The sequence below is a fragment of the Octodon degus genome, unplaced genomic scaffold, assembly GCF_000260255.1.
Source record: "Octodon degus isolate 3935 unplaced genomic scaffold, OctDeg1.0 scaffold00096, whole genome shotgun sequence".
NCBI classification, from domain to species: domain Eukaryota; kingdom Metazoa; phylum Chordata; class Mammalia; order Rodentia; family Octodontidae; genus Octodon; species Octodon degus.
The window spans coordinates 10,515,285-10,527,627 of record NW_004524672.1 but is presented as its reverse complement, the minus strand read 5'-3'; the positions used below and the strand labels follow the sequence as shown (position 1 = coordinate 10,527,627).

Sequence of the window (12,343 nt, the reverse complement as noted above, 5' to 3'; positions counted from 1 at the left end):
TCACACACACACACACACACACACACACACACATGAATTACCAAAGCTGAATCAAAAAGTTACTAAATCCTAAATAAACCAATCAATGAAATCAAAGATTTAAAAAAAAAAAAAAAGAAATCAAAGATTTAACTAAAACATCAAAGAAAAGGCCAGGCCCAGAAAGACTCACTGCTGAATTCTACAAGAAATGTGGAAAAGATCTAACACCACTATTTCTCAAACTTTTTAATGAAATTGGAAGGGCAGCAATACTTCCAAATTTATTCCAGGGAGTGAATATTAGCCTGATAGCAAAGCTGGAGAAGGAACCAACCAAGAAAGAATTACAGGCTAATTTCCCTGATGAATACTGACGAAAAAATCCTCAATGAGATTACTGGCAAACCGAATGCAGTAAATCATGCAAAAGATTACATATATCATGACGAAGTTCAATTCATCCCAGGGATATAGGGATGGTTGAACATAAGCAAATCAATAAATGTGATACACCATTTTAACAGAGACAAGGACAAAAACCACCTGTTCATCTCAATTGATGCTCTCTCTAAACTCAAGAACAAGACAAAGATGTCTACTGTTGTCATTCTTATTTAACAAAGTCCTGGAAGCTTTTGCTAGAGCAATTAGACAAGAGAAAGAAACAAAAGAGGGCCGGGGAGATGGCTCAGTGGAATAAGCACTTCCCTGGCAAGCACAAGGGTCTGAGTTCAATCCCCCGTTCCGCCAAAAAAAAAAAAGAAAGGAACAAAAGAAATAATGATAAAAAGGAAGTTAAATTATCATTATTTGTAGATGACATAAAATTCTACATAGAAGACACCAAAAATGCCACTAAAAACCTGCTAGACTGAATAAACAAATTCAATAGCATAACTAGACATATGATCAACATTCAAAAATCAATAGCCTTCCTGTACATAAATAATAAATTCACTGAGAGACAAGTTAGGGAAACAACACTTCACAATAGCATCCAAAAAATGAAATACACAGGAATCAATCTAACATAGCCTGCAAAAGATCTCTACATTAAAAACTACAGTACTTTGAAAAAGGAGATTGAAGAGGATATCAAAAAATGGAAAGATGCCCCTTGCTCTTGGGTAGGAAGAACCAATATAGTGAAAATGGCCATACTTACAAAACTGTTGCACAGATTTAATGCAATTCCAATAAAAGTTCGAATAGCATATGTCACAGAATTAGAGAAAACAATCCTAAAATTCATTTGAAAACCATAAAAGATCTAGAATAGCAAAGGCAATTCTGGGCAACAAAGACAAGGCAGGAGGCATTACAATCCATGATCTGAAATTAAACCACAAAGCTATTATGATAAAAACAGCATGGTACTGGAAAAAACAGACCCAACGATCGATGGAACAAAATAGAAGCTGCAAAAACAACTCCAGACATACTCAGCCAATTTATCTTTCACAAAGGTACCAAACATATTTACTGGAAGAAAGCAAGCCTCCTTAAAAAATGGTGTTGGGGGCTGGGGAGATAGCTTGGCCCTCTAAGCACCCGCCTGGAAAGCTCAAGAACCTAAGTTCGATCTCTTGATACCACATGCTGTGCCAGCCTTGGAACCCAGAATGCCCCAGGCTAGGAAGGCTGACATAGGAGGATTGCTATGAGTCTGAACTGCTGAACTGCATTGTGAATCCCTGTATCAAATAAATAAATTCATAAATAATTTTTTTAAAAAATGGGGTTGGAAAAACTGGCTTTCCACATACCAAAGACTAATACTAGACCCATGCACTAAAATAAAACCAAAATGGATTAAAGATCTAAAACATGAAATAGAAACATTCAATTTGCTGCAAGATAGAATAGGTTAAAACTTTCTTTTCCTTGGTATGGTATTAGAAATCAAACTCATGACCTCACTTTTGTGTGTGTGTGTGTGTGTGTGTGTGTGTGTGTGTGTGTGTGTGTGTGTATGTGGTACCAGGAACTGGACTTGGGACCTTATACTTGCCATGAAGTGCTTATGCCACTGAACTATATCCCTAGCCATGACCTCACTCTTGCTAGGCATGCACCGTGCCATGGAGTTATACCCCCAGCCCAGAATAGGTAAAACTCTGGAAGACATTGGTATAGATAAAGACTTCAGGAATAAAGGGCCAGGGAGATGGCTCAGTGGAATAAGTGCTTCCCTGGCAAGTGCACGGGTCTGAGTTCAATCCCCGGCTCCGCCAAAAAAAAGACTTCAGCAATAAAACCCCAATTGCACAGGAACTATCACAAAGAACATCTGGGATCTCATTTAAAAGCTTTTTGCATAGTAAAAGAAACCACCAACAGAGTGCAAAGACAACCCACAAAATGTGGGGAAGAAAATCCTTGCCAGCTTTTCCTTAGACAAAAGATTACCATTGAGAATATAAAGAACTCACAAAAAGCAGATCTCCCAAATGTAATGATCCAATCCAAAAATGGGCAACTAAGGAGCCAGTAAGATAGCTCAGTGGACTAAAGTGCCTGCTTAGGCAAGCGAAGGCAAGTGCAGGGACTGAGGTTTGATCCCCGGTGTCACATGCCATTCCAGACCCACTCCCAAGACAGGCTAAGCTGCATGTAGTGGTACATGCCTGTAATCTCAGCGCTGGGGAGGCTGAAGACAGGAGGATCATTATGAGTGTGAGGCTGAAGACAGGAGGATCATTATGAGTGTGAGGCTGAAGACAGGAGGATCATTATGAGTGTGAGCTGTAACAACCAAATACATTAAAAAGAAAGAAAAGGGCAACTGAGATGAATACACACTTTTCAGTAAAAGAAATACCAACAACAAATAAATATATGAAAAAATGTTTAGCAACACTGACCATTTATACTGAGATTCCTTCTCACCCCAGAAGGAATGGCTATTATCAAAAAATCAGGGGTCAGGGTGATAGCTCAGCAGCACAATTAACTGCCTGGCAAGCCCAACATCCTGAATTTGATCCCCAGCACCAAAAAGAAAAAAAAAAAAAAAAAAAAAAATCAACCAATAACAAATGCTACAGGAGACGTGAGGAAAAAGAAACCCTTCCACTGTTGGGAGTGTAGAGTGGTGCAACCAATGTGGAAATCAGTGTGGAGATTCCTCAAAAAACTAGGAATGGCATTCCCATTTGACCCAGCTATTTCTCTTCTGGGTATCTTCCCAGAAGAATTCAAAACATTGAAGCATAGTGATATATATGCACCCATGTTTATAGCAGCGCAATTTGTAATAGCTAGATCTGGGAAACAACCCAGGTTCTCATCATCCAAAGAATGACTTAAAAAGATGTGATCTTTTTATACAATGAAATATACTACTCAGTCATAAAGAAGGATAAACTGGAGGCTTTTATAGGTAAATGGATACAACTCAAGAGTGTGGTGGTAGGGCTGGGGAGACAGCTCAGTAGAATAAGCACCTGACTGGCAAGCATGGGTCCTGAGTTCAATCCCTGATACTGAAGTAAAAAAAAAAAAAAAAAAAAAAGTATGGTGGGTAGAGATTTCACTCCATTCAGTTGCCTTGTTTTTGGTCTTTTTTTATTTTACCGGATTTTTTTTGGTTGAATTGTTTTTTAGGGAAGGTTTATGTTTTGTTTTTGGTGCCAAGGACCGAACCCAGGGCTTCCAGCTTGCTAGGCAAGCATTCTACCACTGAGCCAAATCCCCAGCCCCTCACTCCATTCAGAAGTCATGTAAACTTTAGATAAACTCACTCTTGTCCCCCAAACATATGCTAAGCAATTTTCATTTGTAAGCAATTGTATTTCTGATGTGATTTCTGACAAATGCTACAATGACTGTATTCCGCCTCTCTGAAAAGTACCTGCTCTTTTTAGAAACTAGACCAAGTACTATATAAGCCACTGTGTCCCTATCGTTGGGGGTTGATGCTCCTGACTGGCAACAGTTGGGGTATCACCTGAATGCTAAGTAAAACTCTGTTTGTTCCATATCAACCATTTGTGAGTGATTCTGGTTATCTGCCATAACAAAACCATACTTATAACTGAAATATACCAGACGCACATGTGTAAATATTGTATTATCTCCCAAGTGTGAGAAGCTGCAAGAGTAAATAAGATCCAAACTATACAATAGACAGCAATTATATTTCTGACTGGCTTTTTCCAATGAAAAGTACTCAATGAAGTTTTATTTTTTAAAGACAACTTGATTTTTTGAATGCAGCTAAAATACAAAAAAGCACAAAAGAAATGTAAGTGTCAGAGATGAGATCTTGGTATGCTCACCATTAGAAAGGATGGAAAATACAGTGGCCAAAATATGCTAACACTAGAAGTCACAACCAGCAGGCTCAATACAAATTTTTCCAGATCTCAGTTTACTAATACATAGAAAAACTTCAAAACATTTCTACAGTACTTTCTACTTAAAGTGTCATGATACTATGACTCTCAATTTTGGGGTGTGGTGGCATGGGAGTTGAACCCAATGCCTCAGGCATGCTAGGCAAACACTGCAACACTCATTAGTTCTGATATTCTTAAATTTGGGTAATTTTCGAGTATAATGCATAGCTTGTCCCACCATTCAATATCCTGAAAAAGAGCTCTTCTTTTTCTTTAATGATAACATTATGTGAAAAGTGAGGGTGCGGGGGTAAGGGACCAACTGGCTCTGCAGAGCAAACTTGGGCCAAACAAAAGAGGAAAAAAGAAAAATAAAAATAAAGTACACCCTGGGTTTGGAAAACAGAAACAGAAAGCTGTTCAAATATTTCATAAGGCATCTATCACATACCTATCTAGGTTAGCGACACTAGATGAATAGTCCTTGGATCCAGCTCTGCTGCCATAAAATGATGATGACTGCAAAGGTAAAAGCCCTATGACACAACAGAAAAAGAAAAAATTGAATACCTAGATTAACCACATAATTTCATTTAATAATAAAATTAAACACTGGGCATGTATGTTTGTTTCCTTCCTTCCTTCCCTTTTCTTCAGCACCAGGGATCAAACTTAGGACCTTGTACTTGCCAGTAGGCACTTCTGCCACTGAGCCATCTCTCCGGCCCTGGGCATGTTTACTTTCAACTTTGCCCCATTTTTCACCAAAGTACACTATAATCATGTTAAAAGAGATTAAGTACTACGGAAAAAGTTACAATAGCAAAGCACTATTTCTCTACCCCAAAACTCCAAATTTCTAAAATGTACTTTTTTTTTGAGGCAAGGTTTTACCATGTATTCCAAATTGGCCTTGAACTCTCTATTGGCAGGTAGTATTCAAGACAGTCTTCTTGCCTAAACTTCCAAAGTGCTGGGATTACAGACATAAGCTACCACACTTGGCTTCTAACCATTTTTAAAAATTAGTTTTCTTCTTCTTCCATAAAGCTAGATAGGATATTTTTATTATTTCTTGATTTATTCATTTTATTATTTTTATTCTTATGTTGTTTTGAGACAAGGTATTGCTATGCAGTTTAGGCTGACCTTTAACTTATTTTGTAGCCCAAGCTGGCCTTAAACTCTCAACGATCCTCCTTCCTCAGCCTCTCGAGTGCTAGGATTTCAGGCATGTGCCACCATGCCCAGTGATTTATTCATTTTTAACATATTAGCTGACTCATTATAGAAAATTAGAAGCTTCTCATATCACCCTAAGCTGAGGTCCAGGAAGATATGTACGGAGGCAATCTAGTCTTGCTGTTCTCCAAGTGATTATTACTTGTGTTATATTAGTTATTCTGCTGATTAACTCTAGAGTTTAATGTACTTAATACTTCTGCATTTTGTTTCATGCATTTTTCTGGTAACTTTACTATGCACTCTCTTCTCTTGGTGCATGTCTCCCACAGCACCTTTTTTTCTTCTGGGATGCTGGGATTGATCCCCGGGTTGTACAAATGCTAGACAAGTATTCTACCACCAAGCTGCATCACCAGCCCTTACATCAACTTGTAGAAGATCCTTACCTTCCATACGATCAAGCTTTATGAATGCCCAGGCCCTGACCTGTTCGAGGCGCTTTAATCCCTTGAGCTATTTGGCCAGCTGGTGAACAGCCATCTCCAAGAAGCAAAACAAACAGGAACTGGAGCTGGACTGTTCCCCGAGCAGCGAGCACACTGAATCTACTGGGGGGGAGGGGGGGGGTTTGCTGCTGTCCTAGTTCTTGTAAAAGCAGTGGAAGGCAAGCTTAAATGTTGTAGGCAGTAATTTCAAGTTCACTGACATAAAAAACTTTTCTAATTAGCAGAATTACTGATGAAACTTAGCTCCAAACACATTAACTCCTCTGATTCAACCTATGGTCAAGTACAATGACAATGAGAGAACTTAATTTCAGACAAATAAAAGGAGGTCAAATCTAGATTAACTAGTACTATATACACTAGCCCTGAATAATGCAGTGCTTTATGCTCCACTTTAGGTTTTTACTTCTATCTAATATAGTATTATCATATTTTACATGAAGAGCTTACTTACCTGATGTCCGATTTTCTTCAGACTGTTTCAAACTCAACTGCTTTTCTCTGCTATTGGTTAAATACTTTCTTGAGGGATCTGTCATAACCTTGTTGTTCCTATAATTTTAAATAATAATTTTGTATCACTGAAGAGATATTAAAAATCAGCAGGATAAGTTGTCAGATGGAAGTCAACTTATCTCTATCTTTAGCCACTGTAATACTTCTATAGTCTCTATGAATAAAATAGTCATGGTGACAGAGAGAAACTATAGTAGGGAACCGGCCACATAGGTCAGTGGATTAAAGCACCTGCTTAGGCAGACGCAGGGATCAGGGCTTGATCCCCAGCCTGCCATGGTGCTGGTGCTGGCCCTGCCCCCAAGGTATGCTGAGACTGTGACTGAAACTGGACATGGTGGCTCCAGCCTGTAATCCCAGTGCTTAGGAGGCTGAAAACATGAAGATCACTATTACTGAGACCCTGTACTAAATACATTTTTAAAAAGTACCCCTCAGAAATGATCTTATTAGGAATAAGATGTTCTTTAAAATATACTATATATATGGGTTGATATTCCTTATTCAGAATGTTGGGGATTAAAAATGTTTTACATTTTGGAATATTGGCACATGTATCTGAGGGACAGAAGCAAAGTTCTAAACACAAGATTCAAATAATCCTTGTATACAGAGCTTGAAAGTTGTTTTATAAAATATGTTTAGTGTACCCGTGTTCTGTATGTTACCTGTCATGGGGTCAGATGTGAAATTTGAGAATCATGTCAGAACTCAGTAGTCTGTGCTTTTCATCATTCAAATTTAGATGCCACGGGGGCCCTATTTCTAAGATGAGGAAGTATTTCATCAGAAGGCATTGTAAAAAAGCAATTAAACCTGATGTCACTGCTACTACCTAGTCATTTTGGGCTTTTCATGCTGGTAGATCAACAGGCAAAGAAAGGGATTACCACACTAGCAAGAGGTAAGTGATCATTATAAGGAGGAGAGGCTGCTGCTATACAATGAAGACAGGGAGTAACTGCAATAACCCAGATTCACTTGGGTACCTCCTAGTGCTCTCATGTTCATCCAACATGGCTCTCACGTAGTTTTAACTGGCTTAGCTCAACAGTGGCCTGACCATGGCCAGAGACTCAGAGCTCTCAAGCATGAAGACTGCAGACCAGGCAAACCATCGAGACTGAAAGTGTTGGTACAGGATGCAGGGAATACAAAAAGATACTGCGGGGGGGGGGGGGGATGATATCAGTTATAGCCTCAAGGCCATGTACAGCAATGTACCACTATATCTCAGCCCACTAAAGTCTTGTTTTGCAAGATTCTCCCCTTGAAACTGGACTATCAGTGTGAGGAAATTATGGCAAAATGGAATGAACCTAATGAGAAGGACTGCCTCTTTTTTTGTGGTATTAAAAATTGAAACCTGGGCCTTACACATGCTAGGCACATACTGTACCACCAGGCTACACACCGAGACCAAAAAGATTCTTTTGTTGTATGTTTTTGGTGGTGGAGCTGATTAAAGGTAGGGTCTTGTATATATGCTAAGCATGAGCTCTCACAGCTACATTCCCTATCGTATCAGGTTTTTACTGGACCATGCTCATGTTCCATCAGAGTCCCGCAGAACCTTTTATTATTCTTTTCATATCACCTGATTGTTTCCAACATGTTTAAGTCATAACCTGCAGTGATTCAGAAAATTGCATGTGAACCACTTAAAGGATTTTGTCCACTGAGACAGAAACGAAAAACCTCAGGGTAGCTGTTAGCCAAAGATTGTCCAATGTAGCAATAAAAGGTAAACTCTAAAGACTCCTGCCAGATCAAGAGATCTCTTGAACACATCCTCGCCTGGCTGTCTTCCCTTCTGTCTTCCAATCTTGGTAGTGGCAGATGGTTTTTAGTACAACAGCTTTCATAACAGAAAAGGAACAGCAACTTTGACTGGTTGATTTGAGGCACAGCTCTCAAAACCATTTCTGAAAACCTATGCCCTATCTTTACAGCTTTCCTAATGATTCTGGAAGCCATTCAATACTGTGTTCTAAAACCTTTGTGCTTCAACTAACTAAAGTGCATTTGCGCCTCCAAACTTGGACCTTGAATATAAATTTTGTTTCTGAAAGTGGGATGTTAGCCTAACAAACACTATTTAGAAGGGTAGGGGGTAAGGATATGGATATGCTATAGATTACAAAACTAGCAATCATTTCTATGCTTCAGCAAAATACTTGATAAAAGCTGCCATCTGTAGTATCTTGGAAGTCAGACTTCATCCTCACTACAATTACAATTCTAAGGACAGAAATAAAGAAATATTTGTCTTGGTTAGTGCTTTGCAGTCCCACCCAAGACAAATTCAAACTAGAGGTAGCCAGCTTATGATCTGGTATGAAAGGAACATAGCTTTCTGTACCAGAGGCCTAGAATCAAAACTGCCCAGTAATGTGAGATCATAGAGGATCAAAACTTCCAATCTTTTCTGATTCTAAAATTGAGAAAATGGTATCAGAGAAACTTTTAGTGAAAAAATTTTAATATTAAGCAAAACTTGATGAAAGAGATAATGAAACATTCTTTGCAATGCTTATATAAATAAATCTAAAAGAACCCCCAAATGTAAGTTTATTAAAAATAAACCAAAACCAAAAATATTAGCCTCATTTGTTTCTCAAGCCCTAAGAAGGCTATTTTATGTTTAAATAAATCTCCGGATTTTCAAAACTTCTAGACCTAGACCAGCATGAACTCGCATACAAAAGCTCTATGGCCCTGAGGAAAAACTCTGCAAAATTTACTTCTTGTTGGCTTTCATCAAATAGAGAAGGAATACCTACCAGAAAGCAAGGTCAGTCACATGGAATACGATAAGCAAGGGAGTTCCTCCTAGAGGACAGAATCAGACTGCTAGCTGGGCTAACCATGAACTTATTCCACTGTCTTCACTGTCACAATTTCTATCTCACAAAATTTTATCACTACTATGAGCAGAGACTCATCTAGTTTTCTATTCTTGTCTCTTCTAAACAGAACTTTTTACTGTGGTTACCCAGTTCCTATTCCAGCAATGCATGCATGACAATGGGATGGGAAAATGCAAATTAACCTGCTGTCTAATTTTTAGGTACCAGACCGTAAGGGGAACAGACAAGGCACAGCTGGACTTTATGGAGAAGACTAGACATCAACCAGGGAGCCTCTGAGCTGTGTACAATACTTAAAGACTTGGAGTTTATCCCCATTAGGACGACAGTAAGGCTATATACTATGAACCAGTGACAGCACTATTGCACATTTATTCTTTTGTTAAAGAAATTCTCTCTTTCTCTCTCCCTCTCTCACCAAAATACTTTAAATGCTGCTCTACTATCTTTGGAATTCTCACCAGTTGAACATTCCTGCAATATTTCCTAGTGGTTGTGACTATCAGTAGAAGAAACACCAATCTAGTGCCATAAGGGCACTTCAAGCAACTTACGATGATGAATCATTTTCCTTAGGGTAATCTTCATTGAGCTCTGAGCCAGATGATAGCATTCTTTTCCTCTTTTCAGTGCTACACAGAAAAAAGTTATTTTTCAAGTCATAATTCATATACCATTCAAAATTATAAGTCAATTATAGCTTAAAGACAAGAAATATGACTGTTTTCTAACTCTCTACACCCCACTTAAATTAATATGCTGTGCAACTGCAGGCTCAAGACGTGTCACTAATATAAGCTATTTGGGTTTTTTTTGGTTGTTTTTTGTTTTTTTTAGTTTATTTATTTGTGCGTGCGTGTGTGTGTGTGTGTGTGTGTGTGTGTGTGTGTGTGTGTGTCTGTGGCCAGCTCAGCCCACCAGGGGGCAGGGCTGGCTGGCATGTGGGGCTAGGGGATTAAACCGCGGTCCCTGTGCTTTGCTAAGCTTGTTCTAAGTAGGTGCTTTAGACCACTGAGCCATCTCACCAGCCCCTGATATAAGCTATTTGAAACACATGAAATCACTTTAAAAAATTATTATATACTTTTTTCTTCCTCAAATTTCTTTTTTTATGTATTTGGTATGCTCAGACTTACAGTGATCCTCCTGTTTTCAGCCTCCCCAGCACTGGGATTACAGGTGTGCACCACCACGTGGCTGGCTCAGCACGTCCGGGGGGTGAATAGGCACGCCATGTTGTGCCAGGGATTGAACCCCGGTCCCTGAGGTTTCCTAAGCAGGCACTTAGTCTATCTCACTGACCCGCCTCCTCAAATTTCTATAAGGCCTAAAAAGGACCGGCTCAGTGGATTAAAGTGCCGGCAAACAGGTGCAGGGCCCAGGAGTTCAATCCCCAGGCCTGCTGTGCCAGCCCCATCCCTGGGCTGTGCTGAGATGGCGACTGAGACTGGGCGTGGTGGCATGCCTGTAATCCTAGCACTTGGGAGGCTGTAAGCAGGAGAATCACTACGAGTCTGATCTAGTGGTGAGACCCTGAACACCCTGTTGACCCTGCCCTAAAATTAAAAAAAAAAAAAAGGCCTAAAAGACATTTATAAACAATTACTTGAATGACAAAGTAAGAAACATTTTTCCTACCGGTTTTCTAATAACCCTGATCTAAGAGGTGTTGATGTAGCTGTCAAAGAAGGAATCGTCCTGGTGACAGTTATTCCACTTCCTGCTACAGTCTTAATGGATCCTCTACCTGGATTACCAAGAACTTTTCGAAATGGAATATCATCTTTAGTTTCCAAACTTCCTCTTTTCGAAGAGACCTGAAACAATAAAGTTTACAATAGTTAAATCTTCAAATTAATTGCAACCCAGGCCTTTCATATGCTAGCCAAGTACTCTACCACTGAGTTTCACTTCAGCTCATTCATATATATACATATTTGGTCTTACGAAATAGGGTTTCAACATGTAGTTCAGGCTGGCCTTGAACTCACTGTGTAGTATAGGCTATCCTCAAACTCGTAACAATTCTCCTCCTTTGCTTCCCAAGTACTGGCAATGTCTGTCTTTTTGAGAGAGGATTTCACTATGCAGCTTAGGCTGGCTTTAAACTTATTTTATAGCCCAGGCTGGCGTCAAACAGTGATCCCTCCTGCCTCAGCCTCTGGAGTGCTGGGATTAAATGTGTGCACTACCATGCCTAACCACAATACATATTTTTAAAAGCACACCAGAGGATTCAAGGGCATAACCAAGTATGAAAAACTGAACTTGACTCTTTCCTGTGGTACTCTCAGAAACTTAAAAAAAATCCCACAGCACAGTTGGAAAATGCAAAAACTTTATTTTATTTAGGACAGGGTCTACAGGGTCTTCAGGGTCTCACTGTGTAGATCGGACCCACAGTGATCCTCTTGTTTACAACCTCCCAAATGCTGGGATTACAGGCACACACCACGCCAGGTCTCAAACGCCATCTCAGCATGCGCTGGGGATGGGGCCAGCAAGACAGGCCCGGGGATCGAATTCCCGGACCCTGTGTCTGCCTAAACAGGCACTTTAATCCACTGAGCTATTTGGCCAGCCCCAAAACCTTATCTTGAATAATTTCTTAAAAAGAGGTAATTCTAATGATCAATATATCTGGGGAGAGCCAGCCAAATAGCTCAGGGGATTAAAGAGCCTGCTTAAGCAGACTGGGTGGGCAGGTGGGAGGTGGGGGTGGGGTTGGAGTTGTTTCCAATGTGGGCTTGCCTTACCGGCCCCGCCCCTGAGGCATGGTGAGACTGGGAGTGGTGGTGCACACCTGTAATCCCAGTACTCAGGAGGCTGAACACAGGAGAATCACTAAGAGTCTGACCTACTTAGTGAGACCCAGTAGGCCCTGTACTGAATACAAAAAAGAAAAAAATATATCTGGGGGAAAAAATACAATGTTAAATAGTAA

The 12,343-nt window shown here is 39.8% G+C and overlaps 1 protein-coding gene across 1 annotated transcript in view; it reads right to left on the bottom strand.

Annotated features, from left to right (window-relative positions):
* The window catches only part of Usp37 (ubiquitin specific peptidase 37), a 56,285-nt gene that overhangs the window by 22,593 nt on the left and 21,349 nt on the right, over window positions 1-12,343 (bottom strand). The window contains exons 6-9 of the mRNA XM_023723028.1: window positions 11,038-11,216; window positions 9,954-10,031; window positions 6,468-6,565; window positions 4,774-4,858 (exon numbers count right to left, since the gene is read on the bottom strand). Of these exons, the coding sequence (XP_023578796.1) occupies window positions 4,774-4,858; window positions 6,468-6,565; window positions 9,954-10,031; window positions 11,038-11,216 (440 nt within the window). The remainder of the gene's footprint in view (window positions 1-4,773; window positions 4,859-6,467; window positions 6,566-9,953; window positions 10,032-11,037; window positions 11,217-12,343) is intronic.